Source organism: Melanotaenia boesemani, chromosome 2, assembly GCF_017639745.1.
Source record: "Melanotaenia boesemani isolate fMelBoe1 chromosome 2, fMelBoe1.pri, whole genome shotgun sequence".
NCBI lineage: Eukaryota > Metazoa > Chordata > Actinopteri > Atheriniformes > Melanotaeniidae > Melanotaenia > Melanotaenia boesemani.
In genome coordinates, this window is record NC_055683.1 from 12,455,611 (window position 1) to 12,476,186 (window position 20,576).

The window sequence follows — 20,576 nt, forward strand, 5'->3', positions numbered from 1 at the left end:
CTGCGCATGCGCATTGGGCAGTAGCTACTAGCGGCTGCGGTTGACACAGCGCGGCTGATGTGGGGGACGCAACGCTACGTGTTTCATCGTTAGAATGAAAATGTCCAGAAAACGCTGTAATTAAGCGTAAAGCCACACAAAGGAGCCTGTTTTGTTACCTCTTATAGGGACAATGAAAACAACCACTGGACGAGGAAAGTTTGCTAACACAGGCTAACGTTGGCTGCGCTCCTAACAGTTGAGGTTTGGCTCAGCTGTCGACACTTCCCAGCTTTTATACAGGGGGAGGTTTCCGGGGTCCAGACTGTTATGCAGTGATTGTAAACGTGGCGGATTATCGATTGAATGGTTGCTTTTTACCTAGTAACTTTTTGTAGATTTGCATTCAGCTTAAAGATAATGAGCTAAATACACGCTTGGATTGGAACCAGCGCAGGGCAAACAACTGCAGAGGTAAGCACAGCGCAGAATACACACCAGCAGCACCCGCTGCTACTAGTTTGTCCGTTTTGTGTGTTTCACCACTTAATCTAAGCGGTGTTTGGATACATAGTACAATTGCTTAATTTTTTCTTGGATTTGACCTTTTCTTATTATTATTATTTAATATTTTTAGACAGATGTACTGTGACGTGTTGGCCTCTGTAAGTTTAAAACGGGGGCGAAACCTGCTTTGTTCTTCTTGGTGAAATGTATTGCAGGAGAGTTTAGCTTTGTTAAAATGATTTGGGTTTTCTTCTTTTATCTCAACATAGCCACAGCGATCTGATGCGTTAGTTTTGGGCAGCCTAGTCTGAAGATTTATTGCTCATCCTAAAAACTACTGGTTCAATTAAGGTCAAAGTACAACAAATGTTTAGAAAGCCACCCACGGATTTAATCAACGAGATTAATACGATGCCTCTGTGACTTTTCCAGTGGCCTACAGAAAACCCCTCAAATTGTTATTGTGTGCACTTCCTCCTGATGATTTCCACTGGCATGTTTTGACTGGTTTTCACTCATTAAACAAATCATGCTTTCATATCTGGCTGTATTGAAAAAAAGATGATACAAGAAGTGGTTAGATTACCCCTCAGTCTTAGGAAATAAGAAGTTCCCATACTTTTATCTGTTTTTACACAGAAAATAAGATGATAAATATTCTAGATTTTTTAAAGGCATGACTGGGTTTCTAAATCAGCCTTAGCTGAGCAGGAAAAAAACCTCAAAATATCCTCACTGGTTTTTTGGTGTATATAGGATTTGTCTTAGCTCTTTCTTTGCTGAACCCTATTCAGATGTGTGTGTGTGTGTGTGTGTGTGTACTGATCTGCATTGTCACTAGCTGATTGAAGCGTTGGTAAGTAGCATGAGTCATCCATGACCACCCTGTGCACCAGCCTATATTTAGCTGGTGCACAGGGTGGGGTTTAGGAATCATAGTGGAAATTAGTTTTTCTTTGAACAATTAAATGATCGCCTTCCTGGCATCCAAACCAAGACTCTTGACGTTATTGTCAAGATTAAAGGACCAAGATATCCTGTTTGATGAGGATGGTGGCATGTTGAGCGCCTGTCTGGATCCTTGTGCCATTTTGATCTTTAGTTTGACCTGTCGAGCTGCGATGCACACGTTTATTGTATTTTAAGACCAGTTTGCATCCAGTTTGTGGAATTAAACAAAATCTTAATTTACACATTTATCTATATTCTGGTATGATTTTTTTTATTATTATTTACATTCTAGTTTATTCTCTACCTCAGTAATCATCAGTAATGCTTTGCAGGGTTTATGTGAGGCTTCATGGTGTTGAACTTGTTTTGCCTCTGAGGAAGTGTGTTAATACCACGTCTACGCTTCTTCCTGCTTTGGGGAAAAAACAAAAGGGGAGAAAATAAATCTGCAGATCTCAGCTCATATCTTCATGCGACCTCCCGGTGCTTGTGGTTCTTTACAAGCTTCTCCTCACCCACCTGCCTTATGCCACATCTTTTCACTCTTGATCCAACGTCACATTTGCGTGGTCTCTTGCATTTTAGATCTGTGCACTGTCCTACTTTTTTTTTTTTTCTTGTTTTTTTTCCACTCTAACATCAGCAGCAGATTTAGGTCACAGCACAGTCTTGTGCAGGTCTGTTGAGCTCCGTTTATGCATTGCCATGTTTTATTCAGGCTTTATAACCTGGAGCATGAGCTTCTGCAACTGATTGTTGTTAAATGATTACTCCTTGCTGCTAAATAAGACTGCCTAGGATGAATTCTTTTGAATCGCATCAAGCATGTTTACTGATGAAGTCCCCTTTCTTCATACAGATGAGTCAGCTTTGGTGGCGAGAAAAACGCCTGTCAGAGAGGTTGGGGAACGATTCTCCCAATGGCCTCCCTCCAGGTTCTCCAGCCACTTTGGCCCCACAAACCAATTCCTCTTGGGCCCCCGAAACCCCTCTGGTCACACCAGAAGAGCCATTTTTCCTCATGACCTCCACTGCCCAGGCTATATCAGGGTTTTTTGTCTGGACAGCACTACTGATCACATGTCACCAGGTAAGAGATGAAAGTTTGGAATTTCAAGATGCTATTGTTAGCAGGCAAGAATTGATAAGAGATTTCATTCATTCATTCATTCAGCTTGTTTAAAAACTCTACATGCTGTATGTAGCCTAATGTAAAGTGTTAGTGTGAGGCCACAGTATTTGGACAGAGACGTAAGCCTGTGTTTTACAAACTGTATATCTTGCAGTCTAACCACTGTTTGCTCTCTTTTTCTGACAAAAGAGAAAAAAAGGCTAACAGAGTGCATCAGGAGTGTGTTATATGCATGTTCATCAAATACATGAATGTTTTATGCTTTTAAAGTCTTGCACCCTATGTGGAGAGCTCTCCTACTTTTATTTTTTTGTCTAGCCTTATTATTTAAAGCCCATTCATTAAAGCATGTGGATATGGGACGACAATGGTTGAAAGTGAACTCTATTCTTGTGAATAACAAAAGCGGGATTGGCTGTACTGGATTGTTCTTTTAGGGAGATTTGCCACAACATAAGTTGGACTTCTCAATTCAGATCTGCTTAGATTGTTTTCCTAACAAAAGCTGCAATAATCAAATGGTAGGAAAATAAAATCTTTTTTGCCAACAGGTGACAGACTGCTGGAAACCTGTGGAGATGGATGTCAGGGAACAACATACACAAACACATTAATGTTTTAGCAGGATTTGAATTCAGGATGTTAAGATGTTAAGATAAGGTTCAACATTCTAGTTTGGGTCAGCTGAAGCTGATTAGGCCTTAAAGCTTACCTGGAGTGAGTGAATTAAAGGAGAAGTCCAGCTTTAGCTGCTTGTCTGCAACTGTTACTGAGATGTTTTATGATTTCAAGGTATATAAAATAAATCTTTACAGTTAGTGGAACTGGTCACTTTTGTTCTGTTTGCACTATTTTGTTTGGTTTTTGGGGTATTGTAGTCCAGTGTTTAATAACCTCTGTGTCAGAGCGAGCTATAATACCTTGTTTGTTGATTATTTGTCCTCCACTGTGTACCGATGCTCTTCACATTCAGGGTTAGAGAATAGTTTGCTGTCACTGAGGCAACAGGAGCTCCTAGTTCACCTACCTCATCATCAATAAGCAGGAGGCCTGTATGTTTGCATGCATGCGCACGTATTTGAAGCTGAGGGGTCACCTAGCAACAACACTTATGAGGATACTGCTTCACTTGCTGTGTTGTCACCCAGTGTTTGTCATGTTACCCAAGGTGTGTGTCTGTTTACAAGCCAGGAAAGGTGATAGGTGTGAGCATTGTGTAAGTGGAAAAGCAGACAGAGTTACCGGTGACAAAAGGTCCGCCCCGCTCTTCCTATCGTCTGCTGCTGTGAATAGGAGTGATAAAAGCCTGGTATCAATTTCCTAAAACAACCCCCACATGTTGGTGCACACACACAACACACACCCTGCAGGCTGACACTATTACCTGACTTTGAGAGGTGTATACTGTCTGCACAGATTTAAGTTTCACAACAGTGTTTAGTTCCAGCCTGCTAGTCTATCAAATATATTCTAAGCTGTTTTCACACAATTCCAAGGCCAAATTGGCTGTTTTTGCACAGCTGATCCCCCAAAAGTGTTTATACTCCTCAAGAACACCCTGCGTTCGAGCCTTTTAACACAGAAAAATGGATATTTATTTGTAAAGTTTGCTTTTTCTTTGGGTTTTGGTCTTATTTCCACACACACATACAGTTTTACGTCAAAAGTCCATCCATTTTCAAGATACTTACACACTCTTTCTTCACTGTTGACATAAAGACATCCAAAACCATTGACTTACTGTTAACACAGGGACCTTGATTGCCTGTGTGTGTTCATTTACATCATGTGATGTGAACTTTTAGCTGCAAATATGGACTTGGAATAATTCTTAAATAAGTTTAAATATCTGAATTTATCACTTTATGACATTTTTATCTCCTCTCTCTTTTTTCCTTCTTTTTAGATCTACATGCACCTACGTTACTACAGCTCTCCAAATGAGCAGCGGCACATAGTCAGGATCCTCTTCATAGTCCCCATCTATGCCTTCGACTCCTGGCTCAGCCTTCTATTCTTTACCAATGAGGAGTATTACGTGTACTTCGACACGGTTCGAGACTGCTATGAAGGTAAGCAAACAAAGTCACACATTGCAATGAGGTCAAACAGACACGCTACAGATCGGCCTTCAATACAATGATCAGACTGAGTGTTTTGTGTTGCAGTGAATGTTTTGACTCACATTGGAAACAAGGGAGTGAGAATTTATGAGTTGTGAAGCCCCACTGGCAGATGGCCTTTGTAGCGTCTTCATTTACAAAGGTTGCCATCTTTGTTCTCACGTCTCCATGGCCTGCTGGGATTGTAGGGGAGGGGAAGCAGTTTCCTAGCAACTGTGTGAAAATGAGTACATTTTTTAGATTGCATCTCACTTTTGAGCATATAAATCATAACTTGTCCTTTTTACGGTTATTATTACATCATTACTTGTGTTTATTTTATTTTAAAGGAATATTCTATGTACACTCACCTTATTAGGTCCTTGCTAGTACTGGGTTGGTCCCCCTTTCCCTTCAGAACTGCCTTAATTCTTGGTGTCATAAGTTTAACAAGGCGGAAAAATTCCTCAGAGATTTTGCTCCATGTTGACATGACAGCATCACTCAGTTGCTGCAGATTTGTCAGCTGCATCTATGATGAGAATCTCCCGTTCCACAACATCCCAAAGCTGCTCTGCTGGATTGAGATCTGGAGGCCAGTGGAGTCCAGTGAACTCGTTATCATGTTCAAGACACCAGTTGGAGATGATTTGAGCTTTGTGACATGGTGCATTATCCTGCCGGAAGTAGCATCAGAAGATGCCACACTGTGGTCATAAAGGGATGGACTGTGGGGTTTAAATTATGCTCAGTTGGTACTATGGAGCCCAAAGTGTACCAAGAAAATGTTCCTCATCCCATTACACCACTAATAGCCCAATCCACTGATACAAGGCATGATGGATCCATGCTTTTATGTTGTTTCCAACTAATTCTGACCCTACCATCTGAATGTTGAGCTGAAATGGAGACTCATCAGACCAGGCAATGTTTCTCCATCTTCAGTTGTCCAGTTTTGGTGAGTCTGTGTGGATTGTAGCCCCAGTTTCTTGATCTTAGCTGACAGGAGGTGGCAGGTGGTGTGTCTTCTGTTGCTGTAGCAGGTTGAACTTGTGTGTATGGATATGGTACTCTGCATACCGTGGTTGGAACCAGTGGTTATCTGAGTTACTGTTGCCTTTCTATCAGCTTCAACCAGTGTGCCCATTCTCCTCTGACATCAACAAGGCGTTTTCATCCAGACAACTGCTGCTCATTGGATAGTTTCACTTTTCCAAGCCATTCTCTGTAAACCCTAGAGATGGTTGTGGGTGAAAATCCCAGTAGATCAGCAGTTTCTAAAATACTCAGACCAGCTTGTCTGGCACCAACAACTGTGTCACATTCAAAGTTACTTTAATCCTCTTTCCTCCCCTGATGCCTGTCCTTGTCTACATGAACCAATGCATTGAGTTCCTGCCATGTGATTGGCTGATTAATTATTTGTGTTAACAAGCAATTAAAAGGTGAATGTAAATACACACCACGTTGACGTGATTAAGCCAACAAAGAAAAACAAATAACTGGTTTCCTGTTTGATTACAGTTGGGGTTTTGTTGGGGACATTTGCTCCCATTTTGACACGAAACAATCAACTCAAAATCTTTACTGACACATACGTTGATCAGTGGTTTGATCAAAAGGTGGACATTAACTCAAAGTAAGTGTTTGGTTTGTGTGTTGTATTGAGCTGTGTTATCTGTGGTTTGTGTTGTAGAGACTGGAATTATAGGGCAGGGAGACACCTGAGACCTCTAGTATTTACTAATCTAACCAAAATGTGTAAAGTCGGGTTCTTGTAAATGATTGTTTGTGTTCAGTGTTAAACACTAAATAGCTGTTTCAAATCTGATTACTATGTTTTGATGCTTGTGTTAAACTTACGGCTTACAGCTTAACTTTGATAATGATGAAGTTGCATTAATTACTCTTACATCTTATATCTTTTCTATCTTTGTATAAATTATCTTGCATTTTACAGTTTAATTTTACTCCTTTCTTTTTTTTTTCTGTCTGACATTTATGCTGCTGTAACACTGAATTTTCCCAGTCTGGGATTAATGAAGTACATCTGATTCTGATACTTTATTAGGCCCTAATTAAATCAAATTAATGGCTTTTATCAGAACTCCAGTGCTGGTTAAATTGTCTCACTCTTAAAACCAACAGCATGGTCTTTTCAGCAAACGACTGAAAACTTGTAATGACAAAGCAGAGGAAAGCTGTTTAAAAGTAAGACGAGAAAAATTGAACATATTGTGAAACAGCTTTTGGAAGTTAACACATGACAGAACAAAAAACCCTCATCTGATTGCGAACTGGAAACATAGTCCCATGCCTCAAATAGCATTGCAAATCTTTAGATGCAATTAAATTTAACATGCTGTTCGTGCAGGACAATATGGAAACATTTTTGATTTGGAAGTCATTTATAAGGATGATTGCCAGATGATTGTTAAATCTAGTAAAGAACAGACTCTTGGCAAGCTGTGTGAACCAAAGAGGAGATTACTAAGTGCTGATGTAGTAGGATGGAGAAACTTGCACAACTGCTGAAAACCTCATCGCTAAAGAGGCTTCTTTTTTCTTTGCTGCTAAACACAATCGATTAAACCGTTCAAGTCGACAGTTGTTTATTATACTTCTGTAAAAAGCCCCGCCACCATAGTGTGTTAGGCTTTGTTTTTACAGTTAAAGATCTAGATTAATGACTTAACATGTATTTGTCATCGTTTTACTCACGAAATGCACTGCTTCAACTTTAAAGGCGTATCCATACATTTTTGAGTGGAAAAAAAAAATGTGATTATGCAACTGTGACAAAGCCAGCACTGTGCTGCTGACTGTGTTCTGGCAAGTGTTTTCAGTCAGCTCAGCCACTTTCCACAGTGAAAACGAGAGCTCGGGCAGCAGGGAGCTGGTGTCTGTGGGTTACTCCTAAATCAGCCTGCTAACACCTGGGCCAGCAGCTGAAAAACATTCTGCTCACTCAGGAACAGCAGACACTTCCACCAGTGTGTGGCCCTGTTATGTTTATTTAAACAGCACTGTTCAGCAAAAAGACTAATAGAATAATTCTTCCAGATGAGCCAGTGATCCTCAACCATTTATCTATATTCTGGTATGATTTTTTTTATTATTATTTACATTCTAGTTTATTCTCTACCTCAGTAATCATCAGTAATGCTTTGCAGGGTTTATGTGAGGCTTCATGGTGTTGAACTTGTTTTGCCTCTGAGGAAGTGTGTTAATACCACGTCTACGCTTCTTCCTGCTTTGGGGAAAAAACAAAAGGGGAGAAAATAAATCTGCAGATCTCAGCTCATATCTTCATGCGACCTCCCGGTGCTTGTGGTTCTTTACAAGCTTCTCCTCACCCACCTGCCTTATGCCACATCTTTTCACTCTTGATCCAACGTCACATTTGCGTGGTCTCTTGCATTTTAGATCTGTGCACTGTCCTACTTTTTTTTTTTTTCTTGTTTTTTTTCCACTCTAACATCAGCAGCAGATTTAGGTCACAGCACAGTCTTGTGCAGGTCTGTTGAGCTCCGTTTATGCATTGCCATGTTTTATTCAGGCTTTATAACCTGGAGCATGAGCTTCTGCAACTGATTGTTGTTAAATGATTACTCCTTGCTGCTAAATAAGACTGCCTAGGATGAATTCTTTTGAATCGCATCAAGCATGTTTACTGATGAAGTCCCCTTTCTTCATACAGATGAGTCAGCTTTGGTGGCGAGAAAAACGCCTGTCAGAGAGGTTGGGGAACGATTCTCCCAATGGCCTCCCTCCAGGTTCTCCAGCCACTTTGGCCCCACAAACCAATTCCTCTTGGGCCCCCGAAACCCCTCTGGTCACACCAGAAGAGCCATTTTTCCTCATGACCTCCACTGCCCAGGCTATATCAGGGTTTTTTGTCTGGACAGCACTACTGATCACATGTCACCAGGTAAGAGATGAAAGTTTGGAATTTCAAGATGCTATTGTTAGCAGGCAAGAATTGATAAGAGATTTCATTCATTCATTCATTCAGCTTGTTTAAAAACTCTACATGCTGTATGTAGCCTAATGTAAAGTGTTAGTGTGAGGCCACAGTATTTGGACAGAGACGTAAGCCTGTGTTTTACAAACTGTATATCTTGCAGTCTAACCACTGTTTGCTCTCTTTTTCTGACAAAAGAGAAAAAAAGGCTAACAGAGTGCATCAGGAGTGTGTTATATGCATGTTCATCAAATACATGAATGTTTTATGCTTTTAAAGTCTTGCACCCTATGTGGAGAGCTCTCCTACTTTTATTTTTTTGTCTAGCCTTATTATTTAAAGCCCATTCATTAAAGCATGTGGATATGGGACGACAATGGTTGAAAGTGAACTCTATTCTTGTGAATAACAAAAGCGGGATTGGCTGTACTGGATTGTTCTTTTAGGGAGATTTGCCACAACATAAGTTGGACTTCTCAATTCAGATCTGCTTAGATTGTTTTCCTAACAAAAGCTGCAATAATCAAATGGTAGGAAAATAAAATCTTTTTTGCCAACAGGTGACAGACTGCTGGAAACCTGTGGAGATGGATGTCAGGGAACAACATACACAAACACATTAATGTTTTAGCAGGATTTGAATTCAGGATGTTAAGATGTTAAGATAAGGTTCAACATTCTAGTTTGGGTCAGCTGAAGCTGATTAGGCCTTAAAGCTTACCTGGAGTGAGTGAATTAAAGGAGAAGTCCAGCTTTAGCTGCTTGTCTGCAACTGTTACTGAGATGTTTTATGATTTCAAGGTATATAAAATAAATCTTTACAGTTAGTGGAACTGGTCACTTTTGTTCTGTTTGCACTATTTTGTTTGGTTTTTGGGGTATTGTAGTCCAGTGTTTAATAACCTCTGTGTCAGAGCGAGCTATAATACCTTGTTTGTTGATTATTTGTCCTCCACTGTGTACCGATGCTCTTCACATTCAGGGTTAGAGAATAGTTTGCTGTCACTGAGGCAACAGGAGCTCCTAGTTCACCTACCTCATCATCAATAAGCAGGAGGCCTGTATGTTTGCATGCATGCGCACGTATTTGAAGCTGAGGGGTCACCTAGCAACAACACTTATGAGGATACTGCTTCACTTGCTGTGTTGTCACCCAGTGTTTGTCATGTTACCCAAGGTGTGTGTCTGTTTACAAGCCAGGAAAGGTGATAGGTGTGAGCATTGTGTAAGTGGAAAAGCAGACAGAGTTACCGGTGACAAAAGGTCCGCCCCGCTCTTCCTATCGTCTGCTGCTGTGAATAGGAGTGATAAAAGCCTGGTATCAATTTCCTAAAACAACCCCCACATGTTGGTGCACACACACAACACACACCCTGCAGGCTGACACTATTACCTGACTTTGAGAGGTGTATACTGTCTGCACAGATTTAAGTTTCACAACAGTGTTTAGTTCCAGCCTGCTAGTCTATCAAATATATTCTAAGCTGTTTTCACACAATTCCAAGGCCAAATTGGCTGTTTTTGCACAGCTGATCCCCCAAAAGTGTTTATACTCCTCAAGAACACCCTGCGTTCGAGCCTTTTAACACAGAAAAATGGATATTTATTTGTAAAGTTTGCTTTTTCTTTGGGTTTTGGTCTTATTTCCACACACACATACAGTTTTACGTCAAAAGTCCATCCATTTTCAAGATACTTACACACTCTTTCTTCACTGTTGACATAAAGACATCCAAAACCATTGACTTACTGTTAACACAGGGACCTTGATTGCCTGTGTGTGTTCATTTACATCATGTGATGTGAACTTTTAGCTGCAAATATGGACTTGGAATAATTCTTAAATAAGTTTAAATATCTGAATTTATCACTTTATGACATTTTTATCTCCTCTCTCTTTTTTCCTTCTTTTTAGATCTACATGCACCTACGTTACTACAGCTCTCCAAATGAGCAGCGGCACATAGTCAGGATCCTCTTCATAGTCCCCATCTATGCCTTCGACTCCTGGCTCAGCCTTCTATTCTTTACCAATGAGGAGTATTACGTGTACTTCGACACGGTTCGAGACTGCTATGAAGGTAAGCAAACAAAGTCACACATTGCAATGAGGTCAAACAGACACGCTACAGATCGGCCTTCAATACAATGATCAGACTGAGTGTTTTGTGTTGCAGTGAATGTTTTGACTCACATTGGAAACAAGGGAGTGAGAATTTATGAGTTGTGAAGCCCCACTGGCAGATGGCCTTTGTAGCGTCTTCATTTACAAAGGTTGCCATCTTTGTTCTCACGTCTCCATGGCCTGCTGGGATTGTAGGGGAGGGGAAGCAGTTTCCTAGCAACTGTGTGAAAATGAGTACATTTTTTAGATTGCATCTCACTTTTGAGCATATAAATCATAACTTGTCCTTTTTACGGTTATTATTACATCATTACTTGTGTTTATTTTATTTTAAAGGAATATTCTATGTACACTCACCTTATTAGGTCCTTGCTAGTACTGGGTTGGTCCCCCTTTCCCTTCAGAACTGCCTTAATTCTTGGTGTCATAAGTTTAACAAGGCGGAAAAATTCCTCAGAGATTTTGCTCCATGTTGACATGACAGCATCACTCAGTTGCTGCAGATTTGTCAGCTGCATCTATGATGAGAATCTCCCGTTCCACAACATCCCAAAGCTGCTCTGCTGGATTGAGATCTGGAGGCCAGTGGAGTCCAGTGAACTCGTTATCATGTTCAAGACACCAGTTGGAGATGATTTGAGCTTTGTGACATGGTGCATTATCCTGCCGGAAGTAGCATCAGAAGATGCCACACTGTGGTCATAAAGGGATGGACTGTGGGGTTTAAATTATGCTCAGTTGGTACTATGGAGCCCAAAGTGTACCAAGAAAATGTTCCTCATCCCATTACACCACTAATAGCCCAATCCACTGATACAAGGCATGATGGATCCATGCTTTTATGTTGTTTCCAACTAATTCTGACCCTACCATCTGAATGTTGAGCTGAAATGGAGACTCATCAGACCAGGCAATGTTTCTCCATCTTCAGTTGTCCAGTTTTGGTGAGTCTGTGTGGATTGTAGCCCCAGTTTCTTGATCTTAGCTGACAGGAGGTGGCAGGTGGTGTGTCTTCTGTTGCTGTAGCAGGTTGAACTTGTGTGTATGGATATGGTACTCTGCATACCGTGGTTGGAACCAGTGGTTATCTGAGTTACTGTTGCCTTTCTATCAGCTTCAACCAGTGTGCCCATTCTCCTCTGACATCAACAAGGCGTTTTCATCCAGACAACTGCTGCTCATTGGATAGTTTCACTTTTCCAAGCCATTCTCTGTAAACCCTAGAGATGGTTGTGGGTGAAAATCCCAGTAGATCAGCAGTTTCTAAAATACTCAGACCAGCTTGTCTGGCACCAACAACTGTGTCACATTCAAAGTTACTTTAATCCTCTTTCCTCCCCTGATGCCTGTCCTTGTCTACATGAACCAATGCATTGAGTTCCTGCCATGTGATTGGCTGATTAATTATTTGTGTTAACAAGCAATTAAAAGGTGAATGTAAATACACACCACGTTGACGTGATTAAGCCAACAAAGAAAAACAAATAACTGGTTTCCTGTTTGATTACAGTTGGGGTTTTGTTGGGGACATTTGCTCCCATTTTGACACGAAACAATCAACTCAAAATCTTTACTGACACATACGTTGATCAGTGGTTTGATCAAAAGGTGGACATTAACTCAAAGTAAGTGTTTGGTTTGTGTGTTGTATTGAGCTGTGTTATCTGTGGTTTGTGTTGTAGAGACTGGAATTATAGGGCAGGGAGACACCTGAGACCTCTAGTATTTACTAATCTAACCAAAATGTGTAAAGTCGGGTTCTTGTAAATGATTGTTTGTGTTCAGTGTTAAACACTAAATAGCTGTTTCAAATCTGATTACTATGTTTTGATGCTTGTGTTAAACTTACGGCTTACAGCTTAACTTTGATAATGATGAAGTTGCATTAATTACTCTTACATCTTATATCTTTTCTATCTTTGTATAAATTATCTTGCATTTTACAGTTTAATTTTACTCCTTTCTTTTTTTTTTCTGTCTGACATTTATGCTGCTGTAACACTGAATTTTCCCAGTCTGGGATTAATGAAGTACATCTGATTCTGATACTTTATTAGGCCCTAATTAAATCAAATTAATGGCTTTTATCAGAACTCCAGTGCTGGTTAAATTGTCTCACTCTTAAAACCAACAGCATGGTCTTTTCAGCAAACGACTGAAAACTTGTAATGACAAAGCAGAGGAAAGCTGTTTAAAAGTAAGACGAGAAAAATTGAACATATTGTGAAACAGCTTTTGGAAGTTAACACATGACAGAACAAAAAACCCTCATCTGATTGCGAACTGGAAACATAGTCCCATGCCTCAAATAGCATTGCAAATCTTTAGATGCAATTAAATTTAACATGCTGTTCGTGCAGGACAATATGGAAACATTTTTGATTTGGAAGTCATTTATAAGGATGATTGCCAGATGATTGTTAAATCTAGTAAAGAACAGACTCTTGGCAAGCTGTGTGAACCAAAGAGGAGATTACTAAGTGCTGATGTAGTAGGATGGAGAAACTTGCACAACTGCTGAAAACCTCATCGCTAAAGAGGCTTCTTTTTTCTTTGCTGCTAAACACAATCGATTAAACCGTTCAAGTCGACAGTTGTTTATTATACTTCTGTAAAAAGCCCCGCCACCATAGTGTGTTAGGCTTTGTTTTTACAGTTAAAGATCTAGATTAATGACTTAACATGTATTTGTCATCGTTTTACTCACGAAATGCACTGCTTCAACTTTAAAGGCGTATCCATACATTTTTGAGTGGAAAAAAAAAATGTGATTATGCAACTGTGACAAAGCCAGCACTGTGCTGCTGACTGTGTTCTGGCAAGTGTTTTCAGTCAGCTCAGCCACTTTCCACAGTGAAAACGAGAGCTCGGGCAGCAGGGAGCTGGTGTCTGTGGGTTACTCCTAAATCAGCCTGCTAACACCTGGGCCAGCAGCTGAAAAACATTCTGCTCACTCAGGAACAGCAGACACTTCCACCAGTGTGTGGCCCTGTTATGTTTATTTAAACAGCACTGTTCAGCAAAAAGACCATTAAATTATTCAACTGTTGTGTGTGTTATTTGGGATAACTAGTCATAATGTAAAGATATACCTGGATGTTTAAAGATAAAAGCAGATGGTGCCCAATATGTTTATGTAATCATAAAAATGGTTTTAAAAACCAAAGCATGTTGAGGAGTCAAGTTTTAGTTTAGTTCCTAATTACAACTACGAGTAACTAAATAATTTATTCCAATTAAGTTTTAAATGAACTGCTATGTTCAGGATTTTATTTCTTAAAGCTTTGTCATGATATTGTGAAACCAACCAGAATTTGAGGCTAAATTTATTAAGCTAACATGAAATCTAGTAGATGGAAAGGACTTAAAGCAGGGCTACTTAATTCGGTCCTACGAGGGCCACAATCCAGCAGGTTTTCAATGTATTCCTGCTTCAACATACCTGAATCAAATTAAATGGATCTAACAGCCAATCAAGTTCTGCACAATGACTCATTAATTTGAGTCAGGCGTGTTGGAGCAGGGATACATTGAAAACCTGCTGGATTGTGGCTCTCGTAGGACTAAACTGACCTGCGAGAATATGTGATACAGTTTATTGGCGTAATGGAAAAAAAAATTTTTTTTTTTAGTTCTAAATGTTTATATGTTAACAGGTGTGAGATTTAGAGTAAGCAGACTTTGTTCCAGTCTACATAAGCATCCATTCATTTATTGCTAAGTGTTGCTATAACATGTGAAACTCTGTGTAACTCTTGTATCTTTGAAAACTACCCTTCAGGGTCAGTTTCCAGGATATGTTGCCATGGTGATGTGCCTCAGGAAGTTATGAATCAGCTTTGTGACGCAGAAAATCCAGAGCTGAACTGGAAATTACCTCAATAAAAAAACACTTTTCCTGCTTCGTAGCACATCCCTCTCTGGTGTAGCTAGCGGTTTCAGATTACATTTGTATAAATTCAACGCTACAAGTTATTTATTGGGTTTATAATAGAATAATTCTTCCAGATGAGCCAGTGATCCTCAACCACTTTCGTTATGTCACCCCCTGCAGCCTTTGTCATCTACAACTTCCTGAGTCTGTGTTACGAGTATCTGGGAGGAGAGAGTGCCATCATGGCCGAGATCAGAGGCAAACCTATTGAGTAAGCCTCGTTTGCTGCCATCTTTTTTAATTTCAGTTATTTCTGCTACCTTATTCAGTTACTTTATTTTATCTAGACAGCCACTAACTTTTCCAGCTACATTAACATTCACCTTACTTTAGGTCAAGCTGCATGTATGGAACCTGTTGTCTGTGGGGAAAGACCTACTCTATTGGATTCCTCAGGTTTTGCAAACAGGTAGGGGGGCCTTCCATTCTGCACATAAATAACAATCATCTGTCTTCTACAGACCTTTTGAAATGATCTCTATATCCCTTTCCAGAGGGTATAAAATTAAACTTGCTTCACTGCTCTTCTGGGGTTATCCAGCTACAGAAACGGTCATGTCTTTCTCTTTTCCTCAGGCAACCCTCCAGTTCTGTGTGGTGAAACCTCTGATGGCAGTGATCACCGTCATTCTTCAGGCCTTTGGCAAATACAAAGATGGAGACTTTAAGTATGTCCTAGCAGCACCTTACTCTCACAATGTCGAAAATCACACGTAGTCCAAATCGTCATCTTGATAAACTAGAAGTCTTTTACCGTGTGCGCTTAGTATCTGACAAAAAGTTAAAGTCTAGTTGTAAATTAAATTGGCTAATTATGCTGCTTCCTCATATTGTGTTGTTATTTGATCCTTTTCCTGTGTCTGTCTCCTCCAGCGTGGCTAGTGGCTACCTGTATGTCACTATTATCTACAACATCTCTGTCAGCCTGTCGCTTTACGCACTCTTCCTCTTCTACTTCGCTACGCGTGAACTGCTGGTCCCTTACAACCCTGTACTCAAGTTCTTCATGGTCAAGTCGGTCATCTTTCTCTCTTTCTGGCAGGGTAAGTTTTACACACTTTAACTTCAATCCTAATTTGGAGTGAATACCCCTTTTTTTCCTCATTAGTCTACACACAAAGAAGTAAAACAAAGGGTTTTGTTTGTTTCGTTGGTATTTTACTCATCTCTAGTGGAGATTAGAGAGGCTGCCATATGTCAGTAGTTGGGGGGGATTAAGGGTCTTGCTCAGGGGCTTCCAGTGGTTCACCCTCTGTTGGCTCACCTGGAACTTGAACCTACAGACCCAAGACCACCTCTGTAAGCACTAGGCTACCAGTCTCCCTGAGTGACTAATGGAAATTTCATGAATTTTTCGTGAAAATTTCATGTTGTCATGAAATTTCAAGACCCAGTCAATTTTATAGTTCTACAGTTAAAAGTGACCAATTAGCAAACAGCATCCAAACGTTTTTTTTTTCCAATTTAGGGAGAGTAAATTCAATCTAAGAGGAACATACATGTAAAAAACGTCTGTGAGAACAAGCACTAAACTTCACTGTATTTCTACAAGAGGCTCTTCAGTTGTGGAAAGATACAGTGAAGACATCAAAACATCTCCAACAACTGGTAGATTTTAGCAAATTATAAAATAAAAAAAGATTAGGTTACAAGATATAAAACAATTATTTAAGTTTATTGAAAAAAATGTTTGTTGTGCAGTATGATTTATTATGATTGGGTATTATTATAATTGTGTATTATGGTATGATGAAATGCTGCAATATTTAACTAATTGTAGGTAAAAGGGTTTAGGACTACATAAGTATTTCATTTCATACCTGTTTCAAACTTTAAAGCTTTGCTTTTGTGTGTCAGATGCTCACCCTTTTTTCTTCTATACAAATAAAAGAAAAAGAAATAAATAAAGTTGCATGCAGCAGAAACTGTAGTTGTTCTTGTTCTGCCTTTGTGTGACACAGGGATGCTGCTGGCCATTCTGGAGAAATGTGGAGCCATTCCTCAGATCAGCTCAGCCAACTTCTCTGTGGGTGAAGGAACGGTTGCCGCCGGCTACCAAAACTTCATCATCTGCATTGAGATGTTCTTTGCCGCCATTGCTTTGCGCCATGCCTTCACTTATAAGGTGTACATGGACAAAAGGCTGGACTCGTATGGTAAGTGATGTGTGTGGGAGTTAAGTGAAGTCACACAGCTGTGCTGGCATAGCCTGATGTCAGCAGTCTTTCAGAACAGCTCTAACCTCTCTATGGGTCCCCTCCTGTTTTTGATTCCCATTCTAACACAATGACTGTTATGAGTAACTCTTCTTTCTTCTACTGTGTTTTCTATACCTTCATTTTCAACTTGACTCTCTTTTGTTCCTTGTCTCTCTTTGTCTCTTTTTCCCTCTTCGTCACTGTGCGGCGCTCACAGGCTCGTTTCCTATCTATGGACAATACGGTAGGTCTGATGTTGGCTGTGTTTTCTTTCTGCTGTCTGTGTTTGCTCGTGGTTAGAAACCCATCCCTTTAACTTTGTTGGGAATGCACATTTCTTTATCATGTGAACATTCTGTAAGCTTTGTATTATTATTTTAACCTTGGAAACAGTAAGCATCAAGCTGTTGTTTTTCTTCCTTAAATTCATTTTGCTGTTAGATCCGTCCAGCCTTAGGTCATATTGCATTTCTATTTTTGTTCTGAGTTTTGTTCAGTCTGTGTTTCTACCCAAGCTGGGTATACAAGTGGATGCAGCTCATTTTTATGTTCAACAGAAAAGCTATAGCGGACATGTTCAAGGTGAGCCAGACATGAGCAGAATTTATAACCACTAATGAAGACCGTGTTAATGTCCAGCTTGGTTCAGACTTGCTCTGATGTCTTGATGAAATGTGTAACGGTAGCACTGGGAGATCAAGACGACTGCAGTTTTTAGAGCCAGGTGTCGTCTCGGGGAATGATGAAAATGTCTGACCTTTACCTGATTTTACAGCTTAGTGGTTTAGATATCAGTTTGACCGTATAATGTTAGAAAAGTTGTTCTTGATTGTGTTTGTCTGGTGTTAAGTGTTTGTTGTTTTCTAAGAGTAGATGTGTGGTTAATGATGGTTTTGTCAAAACGTCATTCAGTTTCTGGATCATAAATGACAGCGTTCAACACCAGCATTATAGCTCTTATCTGCTAGTTTGTTTAATACAAAAACAAACAAGGCCAAGGGGGATGTGAACCCTGAAAGTGTATCAGTAATCAAAGAATTTTCTCTCTGTTTGGCTAATACGTCTAGAAGAAGCTAAACAAATTGGTTGCCTTATTCCTGTCCTAGAATATTTAGTTTGTTTTCTGTCTAGTGGCAGAAACAGCTGATCTCTCATCTGATCACCGATATGAGTAACTTGTCTTGTTGGCCTACCACTTTCATTCTTCCCTCCTCGTATCCCGCTCTCATTGTCTCTTAATTAATATCTAAACCTTTACGTCCCACTTCCAGGTCGCTGCGCCCCAATGAAGAGTATCTCCAGCAGCTTGAAGGAGACCATGAATCCAGGGGACATGGTTCAAGATGCCATCCATAACTTCTCCCCAGCTTATCAGCAGTACACCCAGCAGTCCACACTGGAGCGAAGCGGGGGGCCGGCCCTGTCCCGCAGCCACAGTAACCTCAGCACCCGTGGAGACAACGAAAAGACCCTCCTGCTGAGCTCTGACGACGAGTTCTGAGACTGAAACCCACTCTGGGGTTCACACAAGTCCTGTTGCCCTTACTAAATTATTATGAAGCCATGTGAGATGAATCAGATAATTTTGTTTCAGTTTTCATTTTAGATAGCAATGGAAGCTCAGATCTGTCAGATTTATGAAATGGGTGGGATGTCACACGCAACAACAGAAGTAAGATGTTTTTATGAGTTTAAGGGAAAAGAGTGCTGCAGCAAGAAAAGAATGGATAGAAAGAGATTTTAGAAATAAAGTTAACAAGCAGTGAGGTTATGAACACCATGCTGTTCTATGTGCAGTTGTGGTTCTAGGCTGTTACAGACAGAAATATTATATCTTGATCCACTAGCTGAAAATGGGTCAGTACAAATGACCATGCCTGCCAATAGCAGCTCTAAGTAGTGCACTTTATAAGATACGACAAAAAAGTTGTCACATAAATACCAGAAAAAAAAAACGAGTTTGATTTTCATCTAAAGTAAATGGCTTCAAACATTGCCAAAAATAAAGCAGAACCTAGTGCTTTACTCTGCCTTCAAGTTTAGAATTGCTTTATAGTCAAGCAAAGGTGATGAATCTTTAAACTGCTGGATTTCATTCTGATACAAATAATTATTTTATATTTAAGGTTGTATTACCTGGAACTCATTTAAAATTAGTTTGTTGGAATATTAATCTAGAAATGTTATAAATATATTGTGTATTTTCTCAATATTGTGGGTTTTGCTTGATGAAGTGACTCAAAAGTGTCATGTAGAGTATTGTTTGTGGAGCACTGAGAGAACAGCTGTACAAGAGTCCTTTTTTTTTTTTGCGTGGGCGGAGAGTCTAGCAGAAGGATCGCGCCCACGCAGATTACAGATTACTGAAGAGGCGACGCTTCCTGCGTAGCTGACCCAGCTGTGATATGCTGTGCACTGTAATCTGATAATTAATTGTCTTTGGTGCAGCGTAGTTCAGGCCTGCCTCTGCTGGTACTGCTTGTAATGACATTAATGCTGTAGCAGTAAAAGGGGAGGACGTTAATCATTACAGACAGAAAAGGCTGTGCAAAGATGTGTTTGTGCAGACAAGGCTTTAAATCAGATTGGATTTATTTTCTAAATATATATTATTTATGCACACGAAGAATTAGACTCTGTACTTGAATATATGGGCATGGTAAAGTTGCAAAATGTGTACAGGGATGTGCAAAAGCAGTGGTTTGCTGAAGAATAGCAGAGGCTGCTAGTTTTTATCCCCTTTCTTCAGAAGTTGATATAACTGTTTAATTTAATTCTTCATATGAATTCATGTTTCTTATGCCTTTTTCTTGTGGCCAGTATATAACTGGCTTATGGTTGTAATTCAAAGTAAATTATTTAATGATGGAGTAAAGCAGTATGCTGACAGGTAACATTAAGCTCATCGCTGCCTCTGAATGTGCATTTCCAGACAGATTTTACAGACTGCCTCCAGTTAGTAACTGTATGTAAAAACATGACATGATTTTACATTTTCTGTAAGAAATGAATGTAGAATAAACAGAAAAATGAACAAATTTGTGTCTACCATGTCCATAAGACAATAGTATTTGGTAGGCAGAAAATTTAGTTTGATGCGGTGATTGCTAAACAAAATCTCCCTTCCAGCCATCTCATGCTTGAATAACAAATGCACCCTTTGTGTGTTTTTCTGTTAAACTTAAGTTCAATTCAGGGTCAAGTGCATTTTGTTTTATTACTGTATATTCAGTTAGTGTTAGTGAAAAATCAAAACTCATAACTCTAAATTGAGGCCCCTGCCTACAGCATATCTGGCTGAGGCATTTTGATTTAAATATCGGTTGTGATATCATGTGTAAAGTCAGTCACATGAAGAGTGGTGTAAATAGTCAAAGCACTGTGAAATATTTAAAGTGAGGACTGTAATGGCATTTCTTGGTATAGTGCTTTGTTTTTAATACTCTTGATTATTTTAATTTTATATGTGCCCCTTTTTCTTTTCTTTTTGTATACTTTTTATGTATATTGGTAATATGTTTGGATTCTGAATCATTTCAGTTGATGTTGCAAAGAAAATAAATTACGATTTGGGGAAAAAATGTTTTGTCAGTTTGTAAAATTGGACATCGTGCAGCAATTTTAAATTTTGCTATAAATTCATTTAAGAAATGCAGTCTGTGGATGAAAGCACAAGTATTTTAA

At 39.6% G+C, this 20,576-nt stretch overlaps 1 protein-coding gene across 2 annotated transcripts; it reads left to right on the forward strand.

Annotated features, from left to right (window-relative positions):
• Positions 1 to 33: 33 nt before the first annotated feature.
• Positions 34 to 20,437, forward strand: LOC121630820 (transmembrane protein 184B-like). Of its 2 annotated transcripts, XM_041971329.1 has the most exons (12): positions 34 to 453; positions 2,297 to 2,527; positions 4,476 to 4,641; positions 8,372 to 8,602; positions 10,551 to 10,716; positions 14,815 to 14,905; positions 15,028 to 15,103; positions 15,271 to 15,362; positions 15,568 to 15,737; positions 16,656 to 16,850; positions 17,110 to 17,136; positions 18,164 to 20,437. In XM_041971329.1, exons 3-12 carry the CDS (start codon positions 4,555 to 4,557, stop codon positions 18,391 to 18,393), a joined length of 1,365 nt encoding a protein of 454 aa, XP_041827263.1. In that variant the 5' UTR covers positions 34 to 453; positions 2,297 to 2,527; positions 4,476 to 4,554; the 3' UTR covers positions 18,394 to 20,437. The 2 variants fall into 2 exon arrangements, with proteins under 2 accessions (XP_041827263.1, XP_041827268.1); XM_041971334.1 differs by lacking the exon at positions 17,110 to 17,136.
• Positions 20,438 to 20,576: the final 139 nt, after the last annotated feature.

What these genes read in the sequence shown, in the direction of transcription:
- LOC121630820 (XM_041971329.1), top strand. Translation starts at nt 4,555, where the DNA reads ATGCCTTCGACTCCTGGCTCAGCCTTCTATTCTTTACCAATGAGGAGT. An exon ending in ATCAGAGGCAAACCTATTGA is followed by an intron (nt 14,906 to 15,027) that starts GTAAGCCTCGTT and finishes ACCTTACTTTAG; the next exon opens with GTCAAGCTGCATGTATGGAA. An exon ending in TCCTCAGGTTTTGCAAACAG is followed by an intron (nt 15,104 to 15,270) that starts GTAGGGGGGCCT and finishes TCTTTTCCTCAG; the next exon opens with GCAACCCTCCAGTTCTGTGT.